Source organism: Neltuma alba, unplaced genomic scaffold (genome assembly GCF_004799145.2).
Source record: "Neltuma alba isolate B1F8T4 unplaced genomic scaffold, ASM479914v2 tig00012838_pilon, whole genome shotgun sequence".
In the NCBI taxonomy this organism is placed as follows: domain Eukaryota; kingdom Viridiplantae; phylum Streptophyta; class Magnoliopsida; order Fabales; family Fabaceae; genus Neltuma; species Neltuma alba.
Genome location: NW_021637227.1, coordinates 169,325 through 191,319, shown reverse-complemented (window position 1 = coordinate 191,319; position 21,995 = coordinate 169,325). Strand labels below are relative to the sequence as shown.

At 36.8% G+C, this 21,995-nt stretch overlaps 2 protein-coding genes, 1 non-coding gene and 1 pseudogene across 4 annotated transcripts; 3 read left to right on the top strand and 1 right to left on the bottom strand.

The window, feature by feature from the left end:
* Positions 1 to 462: 462 nt before the first annotated feature.
* On the top strand, positions 463 to 6,156 carry LOC114731606 (phosphatidylinositol/phosphatidylcholine transfer protein SFH12-like; annotated as a pseudogene).
* A 54-nt stretch (positions 6,157 to 6,210) lies between these two features.
* Positions 6,211 to 9,074, bottom strand: LOC114731580 (transcription factor bHLH110-like). 2 transcript variants are annotated; one of them, XM_028918785.1, is made up of 7 exons: positions 8,805 to 9,074; positions 8,149 to 8,659; positions 7,722 to 7,841; positions 7,515 to 7,610; positions 7,351 to 7,416; positions 6,723 to 6,782; positions 6,211 to 6,456 (listed from the first exon to the last, which is right to left on the bottom strand). In XM_028918785.1, the coding sequence occupies exons 1-7, from the start codon at positions 8,912 to 8,914 to the stop codon at positions 6,352 to 6,354; spliced, it is 1,068 nt and encodes a 355-aa protein (XP_028774618.1). In that variant the 5' UTR covers positions 8,915 to 9,074; the 3' UTR covers positions 6,211 to 6,351. The 2 variants fall into 2 exon arrangements, with proteins under 2 accessions (XP_028774618.1, XP_028774619.1); XM_028918786.1 differs by having other exon boundaries at positions 7,545 to 7,610.
* A 2,318-nt stretch (positions 9,075 to 11,392) lies between these two features.
* TRNAH-GUG (transfer RNA histidin (anticodon GUG)) lies at positions 11,393 to 11,464 on the top strand. The gene has a single exon. It is a non-coding gene; the product is annotated as a tRNA-His (tRNA).
* A 3,096-nt stretch (positions 11,465 to 14,560) lies between these two features.
* Positions 14,561 to 21,674, top strand: LOC114731601 (succinate dehydrogenase [ubiquinone] flavoprotein subunit, mitochondrial). The gene is made up of 16 exons (XM_028918813.1): positions 14,561 to 14,769; positions 15,093 to 15,260; positions 15,845 to 15,932; positions 16,205 to 16,351; positions 16,439 to 16,579; positions 16,969 to 17,054; positions 17,150 to 17,242; positions 17,318 to 17,381; positions 17,501 to 17,644; positions 18,196 to 18,383; positions 19,391 to 19,565; positions 19,655 to 19,825; positions 20,122 to 20,191; positions 20,271 to 20,391; positions 20,479 to 20,516; positions 21,245 to 21,674. Exons 1-16 carry the CDS (start codon positions 14,674 to 14,676, stop codon positions 21,345 to 21,347), a joined length of 1,893 nt encoding a protein of 630 aa, XP_028774646.1. The 5' UTR covers positions 14,561 to 14,673; the 3' UTR covers positions 21,348 to 21,674.
* The last annotated feature ends 321 nt before the right edge of the window (positions 21,675 to 21,995 follow it).

The following is a 21,995-nucleotide window of genomic DNA, read 5'->3' as shown; positions in this document are numbered from 1 at the left end:
TGAACGATAATATGCGTCAAATCATCGCCAGATGAGTACATGTCCAACATAATCGTCATATTATTGACACACATGGGAAAGTTTTTACTTTTGACCACGGGCTGAGGTTCGCATGGCACGGGCAGAACAAACTTCCTAATGGAACAAACGTCCTAGTAATTTTTGTCGAAGAACGTTCCACGTGGCCTGAACAACACAGACGGACAAGCAGTGAATATGTTGCCGGGAAACTGGGAAGGGCAGAGCTGTGAACGAAATAGCCTCACGTTTCGGCTACGCCACTGCTACCTTCTCTCTCTCCCCCTCCCCCTGTTATTCTCGAATTAGCAAATTACAGAATGCGGAGCCATGCTGAGACTTCGTCAACATCTTCATTTGTTTTCTCACCGGAAACTCCTTCCCTTTCTCTCTTTCTTCCCATTTTGCATTTCTCCTCGCTCACTCTTTTTCTTATTGCCCCTCCTGGGCGTCTCACTCTCTTTCCCCGTCATTTTCTCATTTCACAAATATAAGTACCTCTCTCTGCTTTTCTTCGCTTGCAAGAGGTACATTCTTCATTTCTCTGCTACTTCCCGTTTACTCTGTCAATAACATCAACCCATTGACGAATCCGGACCATTTCTTTCATTCCTTTTTTAAAATTCCTAAATTCTGCTTCTGAAAGTACACCTCAGCGGGCGTTAATTTGGTTGTTATGGGGACATGAGAGTGATTTTAAAGAGTTCTGTCCTTTTTTTTTTTTTTTTTTAACTCGTAGGAGTTTTGTAAATTTTGGGTGCTTATCAATATATTAAAAAAATATATGTTGATTCTGTAGTTGTTGGCCCCTAAAACTGTGTGTTTATGATATGTTCTCGGAAGCTCTGAGAATATTGTGTGTTGATGGATTATTGGCGGGATTGCAGCGGAGAATGTGAGGCGCTTTGTTTCCGCCATGTATGATATGAGTGCTTGTTCTTTGTTCTTCTGCCCTCCCGTAAAGCCAGCAGAGCGGAAGCGATCTATTTGCGCGACGTAATGTCTGGAACTCTGTCTCCCAAATCAGGTAAAGTAATCAAGGAGGCATCTGGTACCGCAGCTTAGCTTGTAAAAAATGTACTGTGTGCAGAATTACAAGAGCAGAAATGTACCTGCCCTTTAGAAACTCTATCATTTGGGAATTGTGTTTTCATCGTGCATTGCAGAAAGTGCTGCTCATTGCATTCACAATTAATTTTTTCCCCTTGGTATGTTATCGGCACTCGGCAATCATTTTGAGAACTGGTCGATCCCTCATGGTAGATTATAATCATATTGTTATGCTTGTAGCTTTTGAAAATTCTGATCCTGGGTCTTTCAAGAAGAGAGTCATGAGTGCCTCGAGCATGCTCAGGAATTCGTTGACTAGAAAGGGCAAGCGAAGTAGCAAGGTCATGTCTGTGGAAATAGAGGATGTCCATGATGCTGAAGAGCTGAAAGCTGTTGAAGAATTTCGTCAAGCTCTTATATTGGATGAACTACTCCCTGCAAAGCACGATGATTATCATATGATGCTCAGGTTACTCTCTTTCTCTGACTTGAATTTTTCATGCATGTTTCCAATTTTGTTAATGGTAGCAAGTATGCATACCTTTGCGCTAATAATAATAAGAACTCGATTTTTTTTCTTTCCAAAACGTTCCCTGTAAGTAAATGGTGTCAGATAAAACATATCTTATAAGAGTTGAGTTATTCATATATGCCATTTAATTGCCGCAAAGTAGCATCCACGCCCTCCTTGACTCTCCAGAATATGTATACTTAATCTAGTTATGTACTTGTACTTCGCTGTACAGATTCCTTAAGGCCAGGAAATTTGAAATTGATAAATCAAAGCAAATGTGGTCTGACATGATCAATTGGAGGAAGGAGTTTGGTGCTGACACAATCGTGGAGGTATTTTTCACACCAACATTTGCTGAGGCTTAATGAGAATAATTAAGATTTCAAATAGTCACACATCATCAACCTCCTTGCTTTCTTACCAACCTTATTGTATGCAGAATGTATGTACCCTGCACTTCTTACTGAGTCTTAATTCATATTGTGTGGAAATCCTTTTAACCAGGATTTTGATTTCAAAGAACACGATGAAGTCATGAAACATTATCCTCATGGACATCATGGAATAGACAAAGATGGAAGACCTGTGTACATTGAGAGACTGGGTCAAGTAGATGCCACTAAGCTGATGCAAGTTACAACTATGGATCGCTACGTCAAGTACCACGTACAGGAGTTTGAGAAGACATTTGATATAAAGTTCCCTGCTTGTTCGATTGCTGCAAAGAAGCACATTGATCAAAGTACAACCATTTTAGATGTGCAAGGAGTGGTATGCATGAGAAATAATCTAAGTATATGACATCATTGAAGCAATTTTCACAATTGATCATAAATCAGCAATATATGATAAAACGTCTATGTTTATTTATTTCACCATTTTTTGGCAGCATGCTAAGATACTCTTTGGTTGACAAAATGAATTCTCGTTTCCATGAGAAAGAGAACTTTAAAAAAGGGAAACAAAATTGTAAAATTTACAATCATGCATTAACATGCAGGGGCTTAAGAACTTCAGTAAAGCTGCTAGGGAACTCGTTACTCGCCTTCAGAAGATTGATGGTGACAATTATCCGGAGGTAGGCTTACCCTCTTTTCCATCTAGATATTTGCCACATAATGATATTCTGAATGTATCATAATATCATCGAATTGGTTGCTTCACTGCAGACCTTGAATCGCATGTTCATCATCAATGCAGGTTCCGGATTCAGAATGTTGTGGAACACCGTGAAGTCATTCCTTGATCCTAAGACCACAGCAAAAATCAATGTGAGCATACACTTTGTTCAAAATCTGATAGGTTTTTCAGGCAAGTAAATTAAATAAATACTCATTTGAAAATTGTAATTAATCAGGTTCTTGGCAACAAGTTCCAGAGCAAATTGCTTGAAATAATTGATGCCAGGTAAGCTCATGAACAAGTTAAGTGTTAAGCAGTAATTTTTCTCCTTATTGCACAGTTTTTGATGCCTATTTTCGTTATTTCTCAAATTTTTACTCTAGCGCTTGGTTTCCAGTGAGTTGCCAGAGTTCTTAGGGGGCACTTGTGCGTGTGCTGACGAAGGAGGCTGTATGAGTTCTGATAAGGGCCCGTGGAAAGATCCAGAAATACTGAAAGTAGGCTTCTAAGCTTTTCCCCCCTCTTTTTGTCCTTGCTTCTCCTTATATGATTTCAGCCGATAATTGGTGTGTCATTATGATTTAGCAAGCTTACAGATGAGATGTATGGATTTGTAGATGGTTCAGAATGGTGATCATAAATGCTCAAGAAAAAGTGAGTCTGACTCTGTGGAAGAGAAGACAGCTTCTCCTTCTCCTAAGGTCTTTACTAATCTCTCATGATTCCCTGGCCCTTCATTTTGCCTCGCTTTTGTGATTGCTGTGGTCATCTCCATCTTATATTGTTTTTCTTTTATGACCCGTGCTGCTTTTCATCATTAATCGACTTTCTACCTGTTTATTTCCACATGTATAGAAGTCTTCCATCAGGGACCACTCTGATCACCCACAAACATCTCCTGTTTGTGATGAGGTATGTTATATCTGTGTTTAATTTTGTTAGTAATAAAAAAATATCATGACTCTTTGTTGAACTTTAAGATTTACGAAAATGGTACTTATGCTACTATGTTAAATAATGTGCTTTTGGGGAGGTATGACTCTGAACACCAAGGACATTATGTTTCTGTGTTGGTTGTTGACCTCTGAGGATGCGCTCGAAAATCACCAAATATAAACCAATTTAGCATTTCCCCTGAGTGGATGCTTGATTTATAATTTATGTTATCTGTGTTTTAAGTAATTAGGTTTTAGATTCGAATTGTAGGTTTTGGTAATTTCATGTAGTCCATAGGTTTGCACAAGAAGCCTTTTCTGGAATTCCTTCTGAAACCTACGTAGTGTGTAGGTCCCGGGAATTCCTTCGTCATTTATTATCCTCCTTGTACTTATTTTCTTTGGTACCCCTCAGATTTTGACTTGCTAAAAAAAAAAAAAAATGCATAACCTCCTCAGGTCCCTGCTAAGCGAGCTAGCAAGCCAGAGGACATCATCCCAGTGAGTGATAAAACTGCTTGGAAAAAAGTAGAAGATAATATTAAATTTGAAGCATCTAAAGGTACACCTGGATAGTGTTATATATTTCTTTTTCAACTCTATTGTATTATGCATGCCTTGTTAAGCCGCAGTGCTAGATGATTGAATATTTTAGAAATCATGTAAATGCATGCTTACTCTTACCATCCCTTTGCAAACCACGCCTCCCCCCTGCTGGGCTTGTTTTCCTCGGGTTTAAGGTAATGTGGATTTGATTTGCTAAGTTACACTGTCAGTGACATGCCACAACATTTTTTAGTATATCTGACTTCCTTATTTCTTGGCAAAGAGGGAACGAAGATGAAGTTATCTTTTTGACCTGTTGGGAGAAAATTGTAGTTAGTTTGTTCAATACATTTCAGTCCAGTCGCTTCATTTTTTCTAGGAAAAAACCTATTCTCTTCATAATGAGTGCCTTTACAACTCTGGTATAATGGTATAACATGTAAATATGTGAACGTATTGCATATGCATCAACTATTAAGCACTATCAAACACTTCACGATCAGAAGAAATTGCTGGGTAGGTATTAAAAAAAAATTATTTAGGTGGGAAAAAGACTGTCATGATATGTTAGTGTGGTTAACTTCTGTTTGCCTCTCTCAATTTTCTCAGCCTTTAATAATCAATAACCCAATTTTCTGTGATGGAATTATCCATTTTCCCACTGTTCCGTTAGTTCCCCAGAAATAACATATCTAACTGATCTTTGGGATATTCCACTCGTGATCCCAAAATCTCTGAAGTATACTTCTGTCTTTGCCAAAGTATTTGTGTGTCGTCGCCGTGGTCAGAATGACACGAAACACGCCCAACAACTTCTACTCCAATTCTGTTTACTCTGCTGACTCAAAAGGCAGGTCCCTTCTGACCAATTGCCTGTCCCCACCCTCTCTGCTGCAGAGTTTATGGCTGTGATGAAACGCATGGCTGAGTTGGAAGCGAAAATGAGCATTATGAATAAACCCGCTGCCTTGCCACCCGAAAAGGAGGAAATGCTGAATGCTGCTATATCCCGAGCTGATATTTTGGAGCAAGAACTTAATGCCACAAAGAAGGTTAGTGTAGCTGGATTTCTAGAAGCTTTGTGTGATGTACATTATTTTGCAAGGGCCACTTAAACTGAAATCCAAACAGGTCAGCAGAATTGAAACAGCACTAAACTGCTCCTGTATCAGTCTGCCTACCTATTCCAAATATGAGAGATTCTCTTTTATATTTTGATTCTTGTCGAAGGCATAACTTAGTTCTATTTAATGCGTAACAACGCCCCCCCCCCCCCAAAAAAAAAAACAAAAACAAAAACAAGTTTCTGGCCTAACAGCACTGTTTTCTCAGGCTTTGGAGAGTTCCCTTGCACGGCAAGAGGAGCTTTCAGCTTATGTTGAGAAGAAGAAGAAGAAGAAGAAATTAGTATGCTGCCAATACCTTGACGTTTTCTATTGTTTACCAGCTATCAATACGGCAATACCTTAACTTTGCTATACGGTTACTAGTGAACTGAATGTCCATTATTATTTTTTTTTTGGGTTGGTGAAATTAATATTTGGTTCTCTCTGCTGCAGTTCGCCTGGTGAGGGAGAAATGTTAAAGGTTCATAGACGCGACATACACCAGGAAGGGAATTCATTTGTACGTGGTAGAGATTTCCCATCTGGTCTGTTAATTTTCATCAAGCGGACTACTACGAAAGTGATGCTCCCTCTCAAAGTTCTTACATTTGATACACACACACACACACACACACACACATATATAATCAAAATTTTGACCTCAAATGTTGTCTTTCATTTTTCTGGCTGTGAAAAAACTTGCAAAGCCTGTCCGTTTTGTTGCCAGACAGCAGTTGCAACCATATCTCAGGATGTTTCAAATAACATATGAACATCCAGCTGCCCGTATTCATTTGCCGAGTGACTTTTTTTCAGTAGCGTATATCCATACATAATATTCAATTTATACCAAGTGAAGTTATTTTTAAGCCATGAATAATGCAATTCAATTCAGGCTTGTGTTAGAAAGTACGTCTAATTCGAATCTATAAATTAACTCCATATCCGAAGATTGGCATGAAACAAGGCCAAGGGATGCGTCAAACACTGATAGCAAAGCAAATGGTGGTGAAGAAAGCAAATCTGCTTATTGATATATGCACAGGAAATGAATCAATACCTAGTCCAAATTATGAATATATGAAGCGCAAGAAAGGGGCACAAGGCAGAGGCCTTTGCTTCTAAGGTCTGGCTTCGATTCTCTGCCATTTTCTTCTCTAGAATCCTGTGATTGAGGCCAAAATAACAATTTTAGCATGCAGGGTGATGAGTAGCTTTATTCGATTAATCCATTGTACCCCATCTCATGATGAATACCATTTAGGCGTGATTTTCTCAGCCCTAACCTAACCTCGTTATATTTCTTTATTCTGTTTTTGTTTGAAGCTAATAGCTTTTGCAAATTATTATAAAGACTTTTTTCCACATGGCGACTAGATAGTAGATATGCATAAAGATAACATGCGTGAAAGAATCTAAATAATGTCTTACCAACTGCACCGTTCCGAAGGGCTTGGTTTTCCACGGTTTCATATAAGGGATGCTTAAAGTCTGCAGTGATTGAATTAGCTTTAGACAAGTGTCAAGCTAAGTCTCAACAACTCAAAAAATATTTGCCCAACAAAATCAATAAATAAGATGATTGTGCGCTTTACTAGTTGATCATTCTCTAGTCCATCGAGTAATAACCTTGGTTGGCTAAAAAGTACTTTTCCGATTCTAAATATAAGACTATTATACACTAACCTTTATATTTAGGATTAGAGGAGTACTATTCTTGGGTTTTTCCACTCACATCTAGGCAGTTAATCAACAGGTAACACTACAGTTAATTAACAACTAATCAAGGCACTCCTAGTTTAAAGTTTTGCTTTCAAATTATAGAAAACGATGACATAAGAAACAAAAAATAAAATAGTATGAATTAACTTATGTTTCAAAATATACAACGTCTCTCGAGATAAAACTAGAATTCTCTTAGTTCGTTAGTAATCCCTAACTCATGCAAGTTCCTGCATTTTAAAGCGCAAAGTTTAGTCGTTGGATGTATTTTCCAGATTACCAGTAACTACATTTAGGTGTTGCGGAGGAAAAGAAAAGAGAAGAAAGATATTGAAACCTGAATTTGGTCATGAAGGAAGTGGATGTAGCCTATAGTTTCATTCAACACGGAGGCAGTATTGGTCTGTAAATAAAATAGATAAATATAAAATCATCAAAAAGTTACTGGGAGAAAAAATAAATTTATCGTGCCATTTAAAAAAAGGGAGAAAAAAACTAGACCCGTCCAGTGAAGACATACGGACGGCGTACCTTCCCAAAAGGTGCCACGAACCTCTGAAGGGTCTGAATCCTGTCTCCCAGCTTTTCCTTTCTGACCTGTTTAATGCCATTCCACCACACCACACCGCACCAGATCATGTGATTCCATAATAATAAAACTAATAACTTACAATTCTTCAGTTCTGTATAATCACAGTTAATTGTCACCTTCAGAGCAGGGCATGAAGATCTTGACTTCTTTGCTCTGCCTTCATATTCCTTCTGTTCAGGCCAACCGCGAATGGTTCTTGCCTGTTCAACTCCACTTCCACTTATGAATCCTGAAATCTATCATTTTACTTCAATCATTAATTACCTATATTATTACTTCCTCTATATATATATATATTTATATATATGGGGTAAGTTACTAGGATTTATGACGACTTCACATGTTTGAGAGGCGTGAGCATGCAGTCGTGATAGCAATTAATTAGCCAGTTATCGTGAGAATGGGTACTAATTAACCAACAGGAAGCTTGCTCCTTAGTTTTATCAGCACCCTAGCCTCTTCTCTGGCGACGTTACAGGTTTAAAATGAAGAGGAATATATATATATATATTTATATATATGTAGACACACACATACACTCACTTTATTTGAGCTGTCCGATGGACTATTTTCTGGCTGTTGCATGTCATCAAGACCAAAAGAATCGTAGGAAAGATGAAGGCCACCGCAAGAACTCCCGCCCAGCAACATTTGTGAACCTAAGCCAAGAGAGCATGACAGTAATAAAGAAGGAGGCATCTCTAGGGTTGATAAATCGGAGCTGGACGATGAAGATGCAGCACCCAAGGTGTTGTACGACGTCGTCTTATTGGTCAGGGATATCCCCGCGGGCCAAGTCTCTTTCCCGGTCACATGATGAAGATAATGTTCACTGGTTGATGAGACTAGCGAGTCATCCACAGAAGAACCAGACAGGCGGCTGCTAATCCTTTCACTCAGTCTGGGTAAATAATGATCAGAAACCTCGTCTTTCGTAAGCATATCATCACCTGATGAACGTTGAGGATCCAAATCATATTCTCTCTTCTCTTTATCTCTTAAATTTATTTCAGTGCTTTGACTGCTTTCAGTAAACGTACTGCCATAACTATTGCTGCAAAAGAAGCCCACGCATACATATATGAATCTATCAACGAAAACAAGTGATCGTGAAATCATTTGGCGAACCATGATGCACGTGAAAATTTTCAAAAAAGCTGGCACTTTTATTTTTGTATCATAATACGATTTCTACTCACCACAAATTGCTCGAGTTCCATGCTTCTTCATCATAAGTAAAGGAAGGCTTATAGTAGCGAGCATATTCTTCTTGGAGCTGATGCTGGAAGTGGAGATCCCTATACTCCATACTTGGTTTTTGAACAAGAAGATCCCAAGACAAGGGAGTTAAGAAACTGATGATGAAGTGAAATTAAAGGGTATAGCTTAGCTGGCAGGCTCGAGAAATTGTTCACTTTGCACAAGGCGTAACAACTCAGAATTGAACCCCAGCAAAGTCTCTTGCTCTTACTTGAGAAATTAATACTAGCACACTCTTTTGAGAAACCCTAGAGCAACCAAACAACGTCCTAGAAACAAGCCCTGACGATCACGTCCTAGATATGGGCATGAAGGTTTTGTTACAGCATATATATCGCTAGTTTTCTCTCCAATTCTGTGGACGAAATGGGCTATATATATAAATAACATGTCAGAAAAGGAAAACTCATGAATAACGTGCATGTTCAATTCTCTTCATTAATTGAGCGGACCCCCTTTTCATATGCACTCCGTTTCGAATAAATTGCTTTTGGTGGTTTAGGATGAAAAACGAGCCATTTGACAATTCGTCTTGAATTTTTTTTATTATATATTTGACCCAATAACTATATATATTTATATATATATGGATGTATTACTTGTGCTGTAGCTTTAGTGGTAATATCTGATTTATACCTTCATATATCGTCTCTTTGTGCCAGCTTCTGTGTATTTTTTGAATGGCCATTGTTAAAATTCACTGTTAGCACTTGGCAGCAAGCATACAAGTGAAACTGATGCTCAGAAAGCTTGCGGTTTTAATTTGTCACCTTTTTATTGGATTGGTCTTGTAGTGACCAAAAGTTTATTCTCACGCCGTCCTAATGGGAGTGAACAGTGATTGATGATGCTGATAGTGCTAATATTTGATGATTAAGAAGTAGAAGAATTTAAACTAGCTAATTATTAATTAAAGCGGCAAAGTTAGGTGGGCCGGAGGTGGGCAAGCTTTATGGTCTCTTCAAATTTTTTAAATACTAGAGTGATAGAGATCATATAAATAACAAAAAAATTTTGTACTGCTATGAATATTCTAAATTAAAGAATGTATCTGAAGATGCCATTCCTGTGCTCGCAGGCCATCATTCATCAGTGGGTTGTATTTCTAATGAGCTAATCTCTCTCTCTCTCTCTCTTCAGTCCTATAATTAAAATTAATTAGGTGCCAGTATGGGATCCACGTTGGATGCATATGCATCGACATGATGAAAATTATACATCACAAATAACACATTTCAAATAATAATACTAGCAATTAGACGAGAAAATAGTTAGCTGTATTCAAGTCTATGAGTATTCAATTATTGTTAGTCAACCATTACATATTTTATCACTAATGAAAGTATATTGACTCATTCGTGTTCCATTAATAAACCTGCAAAAGACTACGCACGTGCACACGCTTGAAACCTTATTTATTGTGAAAAACTAATTCATCATTGTGATTTCAGCATAAAAAAGCTAAATATAGAGTTTTCTATCACTATCATCATGTATTGTCAAGTAAAAGAAACATGCGCACGGTGAAGGTAAACATGAATCGGTAACAAAAGGAAAGGCACTAAAATTTACGGCAATAAACAACTAATGCGTATTAGTATGTAAAGTTGGTCCAACCATTGGGCATTAGCAGGACAAGATTCCCCTTCTTGTGCAGGGTTTTTTTAAAATTTTTTTTTACTAAATTGTTGACACGTTTATTATATTTAAATTGCTATAACCCATCCGGTATTAATTAAGAAATAGGCAAAATAAACGAAAGGAGAGGCTGAGAGTTGCTAGGATTAAAGTGAGAGAATAAGACAAAGGCATGGCAGGCCTGCGAATATGTGCTTTTCCCCAGACAAATCAGTTTGATAGTGGGGCCCTGTTCACGGAATGATTGGGAGCCACTTCTATTAATTTAATTTATTATAAATAGCTTATAAATAATTTTTAATTATAATTTACGAAATATGATGTAAGTATATAAGATAATTTTTATCTTAACTTATATAAAATATACTTATAAATGATTTTAATCGTGATAATAAATAGAGCCATCAACTTAACAAAATAGCCCATTATCATTTGGACACACACAGTTCTAAGAAGGATGGGATTTTCAAATTTGCCCACACAGTGTGTCTACGAAGATACTTATCTGGTCCTATTTAAATAGTAAAAAAGAAAAGATATTTTTTGGTTCTATTTATAAAGCACTGAAATTTTTTTTTTTGTATACATGTACAATTTTACTTTTTATTTATTATTGTATTGATTTATTTATATAAGGTATAATGTATATTAAACAGTTGTAAGGTTATTAAATGTTAAATAAAAATTAATAAAATTTAATTTTTTTTTCGTTTATGGGAAACGTGTCGAGACTCATTTGTAAATAAATAGGACGGTTCTGCAATTCGGTTCCCCTCTGTATATATCGAATGGTTCAATATCAAGCAATAACAGTTGAATAATGCCATTCCGAAATGACATTACTAGAATATGATGTCTTAATATTTATCTGACAGCAGAAGCCAGCAAAGTGGCTGTAGTTTAGTGGTAAGAATTCCACGTTGTGGCCGTGGAGACCTGGGCTCGAATCCCAGCAGCCACAAATTGTTTTGTCATCTGTTTTATTATTCTCTTCATTTAAGATTTAAGAACACGGTCCTTTTTTGTGTTACTTCCTATATTTAATATAAAAATTAGTTTAATATTTTTTTTTTTAAATATAAGTTTTTAATCTATTTTATCTCTCATGTTCATTTATTTTTTTAATATAGTCTTTATAATAATTATACATGTTAAAAATTTCATCAAATGATAATTTTAAACTAACAGATATGATTAGTAAGGATTTTAGAAAAAAGAACACATATTTATCACAAATAACTAATTTAACTAATTTTCTTAATCTATTTAATTAGTTAGCTAGTTCTTATATCAAATATACGAGTAGTATTGGATAGAAGATTTAAGAAATTGGTTGGGCGAGATTGACTCTGATCAATGCAAGTTTCAGCTCCAAACAATTAATCACTCAATTTCTTTTTCCCATAAAAGATCTTGAGGCGAGGGAAGGGGGGGAAGGGGGAAAATGAAAAACTTGAATAGAAGGTCAGAATCGTGAATGCGTTAGTATATCTTCGGGTAGGGTTTGTGTTCGGGAGTCTCAGATCCAAGTCGCAGTAATGGGCGTTAGTGTCTCCTTGTAGTGTTACTATCTCAAACATATCAATGACTTTTTGTTGCACACAGATAATGTGCAGTCACGGTTCAATTTAAGGAAAGGTGGTAGGTTAGGTAATTACATTCTAATATTGTAGATGATGAATTGGTTCATAATCCATGACACTGCCGAGTGATTGTCATTAAATTCTTCCCCCATCCTTCCACATCTATTGTTTAAGAAAGGCCATTTGAGACGCACATGGATTTTAGCCAAGTTTTAGGTCTGATCTGTTTGGAAAAAATGGGTTATTTTATAGGATAAAACCAAAACTATGATCGATGTTTAACTGTGTAACCTGTACAAATTCAAGCTAGTGCCAAAGAGATATGATCGCGGGCACGTTACTGATTAATTAGTCTGCTCCACTTATTGATTCTGCAAAGGTGGTTAGCCTCCAAATAACCATCGTCATCACCTAACCATGTCAGCTCTCTGGTGGCGAATTATCTTGCTGTAGTCCACATCGGATGTCCTCTATATAACACCGTCCTTTCAGTTACATACAGCTGCGTGTATTATTTGTTACTTTTCTTGAAACTTGATATCTAGCTATGATGATGTTAGGAGTCAGAGCAGGGACGAAATTAATAATGGCAAGCAAGGTAACAAAGGAAGGAATATCATGTCATGTAAGAGACTGTACATCGATCGTATACATGACAAAAATGTAGATGTACACAAAGCCATCGACCGAGCATTCTGTGTGTGTGCCTATATATATATATATCTCCAATCATCGGCACATAAACCCAAGTCAAGATCCATCATCTTCATACTGATCATCCAATGCCGAGTGAGGCATATTGTCTAAGTTTTCAAACTCGTTGACCTAATAAAACGCGAACAATAAAAACAGCAGACCATATAATTTTGTTGAGTGTCTAAATTTTTATGGGCCATATATATATATATAGAATTATAATTAAGTCCTGAGAAAAAGAAATAATTTCTAAATGTCTCTAATCTGAGCAGATTGTAATGACAAATTTTAAAGTGGGGAATCACAACTTCTGAGATTTGTTTTATAATTTTTTTATTTCCTGAGATCTTATTGTAATTCTCTCATATATGTGTGTGTGCAGCTATTTTCATCAGGCATGCAGGATAGCTGCTAGGAGCTTCGCATCACTAATGGGTATTTACTTCTGCCTAAAAAAAAACTAATGGGTATTTACAGTGGAAGATTGGTCCTATCAACGGTTGCTTAATCTAGTGTCTAGTATGAGTACTATTTTAGCAATTACAATCTCCAATCTTTAATATAAGAGTTAGTTGACTAATTTGAATAGATTAAAAAAAACTAGTTAAGTTAATTATCCGTAATAAATATGAATTATCTTTCTTAAAATATCTTTGCTAATCAAATATATTGGTCGGAACTATTATTATTAAAAAGATTACATTGAAAAAAATAAAAAAAATATGAGAGATAAAGTAGATAAGGATTTTATATTTAGAACTAAAATAAAAATCAAACAAACTTTTATATTAAAGACCGGAAGTAGTACATTAATTAACAGGAATTAATCACTCTAAATTAATGCCATTTAATTCAATCATATGCATGGTTTTATTCCCAAATGGTTATAATTGAACTACATTCATATCAAAAGTATCTATTTAGACGATAGGCAAATATTCCAGTAAATCCAGGTAACATCTAAGGCGTATTTAATGCTACAAATGTAAATTATGCTTACAACATGCCACTATTAATTATCTTCTTTCAAAATGCACAGATAATATTGAAAATTTCATCCGCAGCATATTTTCCTTGTTTTACAGTATGTCTCGATAGAATTGTCGCATTTCTGCCGGTTCTTATTTTAATAGAAGACGCGGGTTTTAAAAATAAAAAAAGTTTGTGCAAGACAGAATACTTGGCCTGAGAAAGGGAAAATCTCCCCAAATTTTTTTTTAAAATTTCAAAATCCCAAATTAGAAATGACTACACAATTATGTTATTATTTACTTTTTAAATGTTATTAGTTGTTATTAAAGTATGATAAATAAGACTAATTTAAAATTTAAAAATTTAAAAATATTTTTTTGGAAATTCTCTTATTAAGAATTTTATCAATTATGAAGGAAGAAATTTTTTTAATTATAAATAAATAAATTTAAAATTTTGATTTTTTTTAACCTATAGGTCCCAACTTTTTAATTTAGAAAAACGACATATAATAAATCTAAAAATAGTCAATAATAAAGCGAAGAATGTCATGTGCATTACCGACTAGCAATCTTATCCTAACGCTTTACTAAAAATTCTTCCAAAGCATAGCATGATTGGCATTTATCCCATTTTTATCAGTAATTTAGTCTGTTAATCTCACAGGAAAAAAGAACAAACAAAATTAGAATACGATAAAATGCATAAATATAAAAATGAAAATCCAGGTTTGTATGTATAGAGACGCGGGCCTGGCCCTTGAGCCCCCGTTATTGACTCATCCCGCAGCCCAGCGAGGGTAGTTATTAACAGGAACAGGAATTACAGGAGCGAGCCACGGCGAGCTGAGGGAGGGAAAGAAATTGGAAAAGTGTCGTGGGGTAGGCACACGTACCTGGAGACTCAGTTTGTTCAGGAAATGTGGCGGTGCGTCGCTCGTGGACTTCGTTCTTCGGCTTCCAAGAGATCTGCCCCTAATGACTCTCTTCGATCTCACATTTCTAGATTGTTCTCCGTACGATCTCTTTTTCCCTCGATTGTTGCCATCTTCCCAATTTCTGGCTCCTGGTTCTCTTGAAGATTATTGAATTTTATTTGGTTGCCTTTGCTTCACTTTCTCCTTAGCCTATTTTTTAATCTCATTTGAATGCCCGAGCCTATTGTACCGGTCGCATATCTGTCAGCCTCTCTGTTTATAACTGACTGGATTTTGCAATTTTTATTCAACTTGATTGATTTTTGGCAGGAGCATATTTTTATGTAGCTGAATTTTTCTTGCTTCTTTTTATAGTTGTAATTCTAACATGTTACTCAACACACCATCTTTTGCTTGTGCAGACTGGAGGAAACTCCTCATATACTGTGGTAGATCATACATATGATGCAGTCGTTGTAGGGGCCGGTGGTGCAGGGTTGAGAGCTGCTATTGGACTTTCGGAACATGGGTTCAATACTGCTTGCATTACTAAGCTTTTCCCTACTCGTTCACATACTGTTGCAGCTCAGGTTTGATACATTATAATTTCAAGCTTTAGCGAGTGCGGTTCATCCCACTATTTATATGCTTCATGTGGTGCTTCATGTGGTACTTGTAAGGACTACATTCTGTTGTTCAGCCCAAAAAAAAAGGGGCTACATTCTATTGTTATTGCACCATATGTTTAGTTTCGTATTTGTTATTTGAATTCATTACCCTCCATCTATTCATTTTCTATTACCTTTTGATCATCATTTCCGGGTTCCAACAGGTTGATATGATGTGCGAGCAACATATCAGTCTTTGTATAAATTTGATATCAGATTTGGTTGTAAAAAGCTTGGTCACGTTATTTATCCCATCACTACTGTAATACTACCACTTCATCTTTGTTCGACACTTTAATGGTGAAAATGGGAAAAAAAAAAATCTTTTTCCATGATTTCTAGAAACAACAAGTCTTGAGGTTATCCTACATCCTTGTTTACTAGTCGCTTCTTCAATTGGTTCATGAAATGTGGAAAGCACCACAAGCCTTGTGACTGAACATCATAGAACTATTTTGACTTAACCAATTATTCATGCTCATGAATGAAATTTAAATTTTTTATAGGGTGGTATAAATGCTGCATTGGGAAATATGACTGAAGATGACTGGAGGTGGCACATGTACGACACAGTCAAGGGAAGTGATTGGCTAGGTGCGAAGCTTGTTTAATCTCAGAAGTATTATGCCCTGCAAAATTTTAATATAATCTAAGCACAGCAGTTTACCATCATGAAAATCATGACATGTAGAGATTCTTTGATTCCTTCATTCTCGAATGTATTCTGTCTCTTGAGGAGAATATATGTGCATATGGTTGTTTTCCTGTGAAAGAAGAAGCTTCATGGAATTTGCCAAAGGCCTAAAGGTTTTGCTGTGTAAGCATGAACATGAGTGAACCAATAAAATTTATCTTACCATGAACAGGAGATCAGGACGCCATCCAATATATGTGCAGAGAGGCACCAAAAGCAGTCATTGAGCTTGAGAATTATGGATTACCATTTTCCCGAACGGAGGATGGAAAAATATACCAACGTGCATTTGGTGGTCAAAGCTTGAACTTTGGAAAAGGTGAGTGCTGATTTTGAAGTGGGAGTGGTTTCTTTTTTCTTTTTAAAAGAATTCTCACCTTGGGTTCCTTATGCTGCTGTTGCACAGGCGGACAGGCATACCGTTGTGCATGTGCTGCTGATCGAACTGGACATGCTTTATTGCACACTCTCTATGGCCAGGCCATGAGACATAATACACAATTTTTTGTGGAATATTTTGCATTGGATCTTTTAATGAATAGTGATGGTAAGTGTTGCATAGAAGACTTACTTTCTCATGGAGCAACCTACAATCAATTAATTGAACAAGGTCAGAAGAGTCAAATACTGAGAATTTGGGGGTTGGGGAAGGTTTAAAAGAGACTATATGCAACAATGTCCATAAAGTGCTGCACAAAATTGATTTTAGGAAGTTGCAATTTCTTGTAATGATTATCTGTTCATCATATATGATGGTGGCCCCAGCTTCTTTTTTTTTCCTTTGATTCTCAGAGTTCCAATCAATATCAATATTATTTATAAAGACAAATTCAGGTTGTTTACACAACTCATGGAGTGACAAAAGAATAACAATTTTGATGTGTCAATGTTATATTTTATGGTAAAATTAACTAATTCTTCATATTGGAAATTCAGGTAGTTGCCAAGGAGTGGTCGCATTGAATTTGGAGGATGGAACATTACACCGGTTCCAAGCAGCTTCAACAATTTTGGCCACAGGAGTATGACTTTATAAGAATGTCTGATGCTGGAATTCTTATCTGCCTACGTCTTGTTATGCATATAACTTGTGCATGAAATTTCTAAATTCCTTCAGGGTTATGGTAGAGCATACTTTTCTGCGACCTCAGCACATACATGCACAGGAGATGGCAATGCCATGGTTGCACGTGCGGGGCTTCCGCTCCAGGTTCCTTTTTAACTGTTTGTGGTTATCTTAGGCTGTGAATTTTCTCTGTCACAGTTTCTTGGCATAAATTTGTAGGATTTGGAGTTTGTGCAATTTCACCCAACGGGTATATATGGAGCTGGTTGCCTAATCACAGAAGGTTGATAGTTTACTTTCTTAATTGCTACCTGTTACATGCCTTTGGTTTCATCTCACAAGGCACCTCATCCAATGAAAGTTGAAAAATACTGTTTCTCATTTTCTTGTTGAATGCCCTAGGTTCCCGTGGAGAAGGGGGAATTCTTAGGAATAGTGAAGGTGAGCGATTCATGGAACGTTATGCTCCTACTGCAAAGGATCTTGCATCAAGAGATGTTGTTTCTAGGTCAATGACTATGGAGATACGAGAAGGCCGTGGTGTAGGTATGCTGGTTTTCTGTTTATACATCCAGGTGTTGGGAGATATATATGCTTTTGTCCTTCAGGAGTTAATAGGAATTATGGATGCTATTAATTTGGGGATGGACAAGACCGTATGAATGCCAATAAAATTTACCAGCTCAAAACTGGGAATGGGGATCTTTATAAATATTGTCAGTGTCTTGTCTGGTTCTGGGTAGTGTGCTACCCACTCAATATGGGTCCAAGGTTGGGGGACCATAGAGCACTACCCAGGATCATTTCCATATCACGTGGTGATATGTTGATAACTGATGCAACGTACCTTGCGTGAAATCTAGTGTCTGAACATAATGAGCTGTTTGTCAACTTTGCTTCCTTCTAGAAATACACGTTAATATTTAAAACCTATGAATTTGTGGCTTATTTGACCTACAGCTGCATGGAACCTTGACCTTTGTATTTACTAATCAGGGAATGTTTGTTCTTCTGTTTTCCCCCTTCTCCCTGGTGGATTATGCCCCTGTTTAATTTGGATATGCTTGCATTGACAGTAAGATAAATTTACTTTGCAGGACCTCTGAAAGATCACATCTATCTACACTTAAATCACTTGCCCCCTGATGTGCTCAAGGAAAGGCTTCCTGGTATCTCTGAAACTGCTGCTATATTTGCTGGTGTGGATGTTACAAAGGAACCCATTCCGGTTTTGCCGACTGTGCACTATAACATGGGCGGTATTCCCACAAACCATTATGGAGAGGTATGAAGTTTTTGGGGGGGGGGGGAGGGAAGGTCATTGAGCTATTCACTGACACTGAGACACGGGCTGCTGCCTATAAAGGCATGTTAATTCTTATGGATTTAGTTATTGACCCGAACACATAGATGTCATTCGGCAATAATTTATATTAAAACCTTTTTAACCTGTAGCGTAACTTCCATATCAATAGACTCCCAGTCACTTCCTTGGGGCAAGGTAGAATTTTGAGGATGTGGTATTGATGGACCCCAATCTGGGGTGTCTGTGCAAGGATGGAGGAATAGGGGACTGTTAAGGGAAACTAGAATGCAAGCAAAGCTAAATCATGTGTGCGTAGTCAAGTTGTGCAACTAAGGGTAAAATGGTTCAAAAACATTGGCTTCTATGGAAGAGTCTCATTCCTGAGTTGCCCTAATGTTAACTTGTTTCCCATATCTGGCGGAGGAAACTCTTTTTTTTTTTTTTTTTGGGGGGGGGGTGTCTTCCAGCATACTAAATGAGGTAATTTAATGCTTTTTTTATTTTCCTTTCTGAAGTTCAAAATTTCATGCTACCAAGTGGGCTCAAAGTGCATAATGGTAGCAAGTTCAGAGAAAATATGAAAATGTGGCAATGTTCACTTTTGCGAGGCTACATTTTTGGTTGGAGGGTACTAAAATGGTGTTGGTAATAACTATGTGAACCACTATGTGCGTACATGGTGGAGGTGGCGGCATTGCTTCTGGTATTTTGTGTATGTTTGCCACAAAAAATGGCCAGATCTTTTTCATTATGAGTTTCTGTTCCTAGATTTCCTGACAACTTGTTTGGACTGTGGGCTTGGGATTATTTAATTCTGTTGTGGTGGGAAAAGGGGGAATAAATGGATTTATTAGTTCAAGTAATAGTCTTATCTGCTATATTTCTTCAGTAGAAACAATTTTAGCCGTTGTGCTTTTTATTTTTATTGTTTAGTAGGGGAGTAAGGGAGAAGAAATTGTTGACCAATGTGCCGTTATGTTATTTAGGTGGTTACCATTCAAGGTGATAATCCAGATGCGGTAGTACCAGGTCTGATGGCTGCTGGGGAAGCAGCCTGTGCGTCAGTCCATGGTGCCAATAGGCTTGGTGCAAATTCACTTCTGGACATTGTTGTTTTTGGTAGAGCTTGTGCAAATAGGGTTGCAGAGATCCAAAGGCCAGGCAAGATTCTTTTCCAGTTTTTAAAATGGATTGTTTGCACTGAAATTGTCATGATTGAAATAGAAATGCATCTACTTCTCATTTTGCAGGAGCAAAACAGAAGCCTTTGGAGAAGGACGCTGGTCAAAAAACAATTGCATGGCTGGATAAATTGAGAAACTCAAACGGTTCATTACCAACTTCAAACATTCGACTAAATATGCAGCGAGTAATGCAAAACAATGCTGCTGTGTTCCGTACACAGGAAACATTAGCAGAAGGTAATCATTATTATATTACATATACTCAATCCCCTAGGTTCCTTCCTATTCCTCAATTATCCTTCATTTTGACCAATTCTATGTGGTCAAAACCCTATTTGGCCCTAAAAATATGTTTGATATTTCATATGGATCCTGAGAGTGTTCCAGTCCCAAATAGATCCTGAGAGTTTCAAAACTTACATTTATTTGGAACAAAAAATTCCTAAAAATATCACAATATAGTTATGGGACCAATATAGGGTTTTGACCGTACTATATTTACCTTCTTCCTCTGAACTTCTGCTACTGGGCAGGTTGTGAATTAATTGATAAAGCATGGGAGAGTTTCCATGATGTAAGGTTGAAGGACCGGAGTCTGATATGGTAAAACTTATTTTGCAAATGTGACAAGAATTAATATTCAGGAAATTCTGCTTATTCACTCTTGACTGTTTATTTACAGGAATACAGACTTAACTGAAACGATTGAGTTGGAAAACCTTTTGATAAATGCTTGCATCACCATGCGCTCAGCTGAGGCTAGGAAAGAGAGTAGAGGAGCACATGCCCGCGAGGACTTTACAGTGAGTGATTTATTTCCCATCTACTGTCTAGATTTTTATTATGCATGAAAGAATAGTGATGACTGATTACCTTGTTTGACTTTGCAGAAAAGAGATGATGAGAATTGGATGAAGCACACATTAGGGTAAGTCATGTTCAAATTTTATCTTTTGAACATTGATTTGCTTCAACAGAAGTCACTATAATTAAGAATTCAGTCACTCTTTCTTGCGGTAACTTTGATCTTTATTGTTTCCGTTAACATCAATATAAAATCTAAAAGGAGCATTGGGTCACAATAGTGACAAGGTTTATCTTGGGTTCCATGCTTACTCTAAAGTTTATGCTTATTCTTGCTGAAAGAACACGTGAACAACAACAGCCAAGCAGTCACCAAACCTGACACTAAAGTGAGAGTTATATTGACATGGATGGTCGTATTATATTTATAGATAATAAATGATTGCAACTCCATCTGGATGTTGGTCCCTTATGAGTGGTTCTTATTTGAAGATCACCAATCATTGCTATTCCAGTAGTTGTCTTAACACTAGTATTGTTTCTGTTGAACAGTGAAATTTGATACAATGATGAAACTCTTAATTTGCTGCTGTATAGACAGGAAGTTTAGATTTTATAAACCATAGGGGAAGTCGAAGACTAGTTCATTTTCACTGTTTCTGACCATCGGCGTGGTAGTTGTGGCTGGTCTTCATAAGTTAATGCACTTAACCATAGCCACGGCAACAATGGAAGTATTTTTAAGATTTTTTTTTTTTGGTAGCGTTGCAAATTTGCGGTGGCTTTTGGATCGGTTGCTTGAAATAGTTTCTGTTGGTTTGCTGAATTTGTTGCTATGCATTTGATTTGCAGATACTGGGAGAATGAGAAGGTCCGCCTAGATTACCGGCCGGTGCACATGAATACATTGGATGATGAGGTGGAATCATTCCCTCCTAAAGCTCGTGTGTATTAATATACTCATTAAACTATCGTGTATGGCTTGTGCGGAATCTCTCTGTCGAATGGGTTCTGCTAGCAAGAGCAGGCAATAAAGTGTTGTAGATGGTAGTTTTGACGATAAACTGTAGCGTTCATCATCAAGGTTTAATTGATCTATATCAAGGCATAGTCAATGAGAAGGCGAGAACGAGTACATTGTATCTGCATCACACAATAATCGCAATACAATTGAAAGAATTGTATTTCAGGCGAATCAAAGAGAGGTGTATGGCTTTTGAATGTTCTTTTCTTCTCTTCTTATTCAAGTGAAGCAAGCATACCCCGCGATTTTCAACTTGAATACTTTGTTTTTTCAATCTAGTTTTTAATATTTGTGAAAGAGGCAAGAATATGAATGGAAAAATGTCTTTGAAAATAATTCCAAATAAACTCTCAGAATTTCAATGAAAGGGATTACGACAGTTTCAATATGAAGTCTTGAATATGAGTCTGAGTCTTAACAGCTATTTGTGCTGCAATCCCTAATTGAATCTGTTATTTGCTTAAATTTAATTAAATGATATTGAATGTAAGATACTAACAGGAGTTTAGGTTTAACGAAAGATATTAGTTTTTTGCAAAGTGGTGAACCAAGATTTGAATTTTTGCTGAGAGAGATATC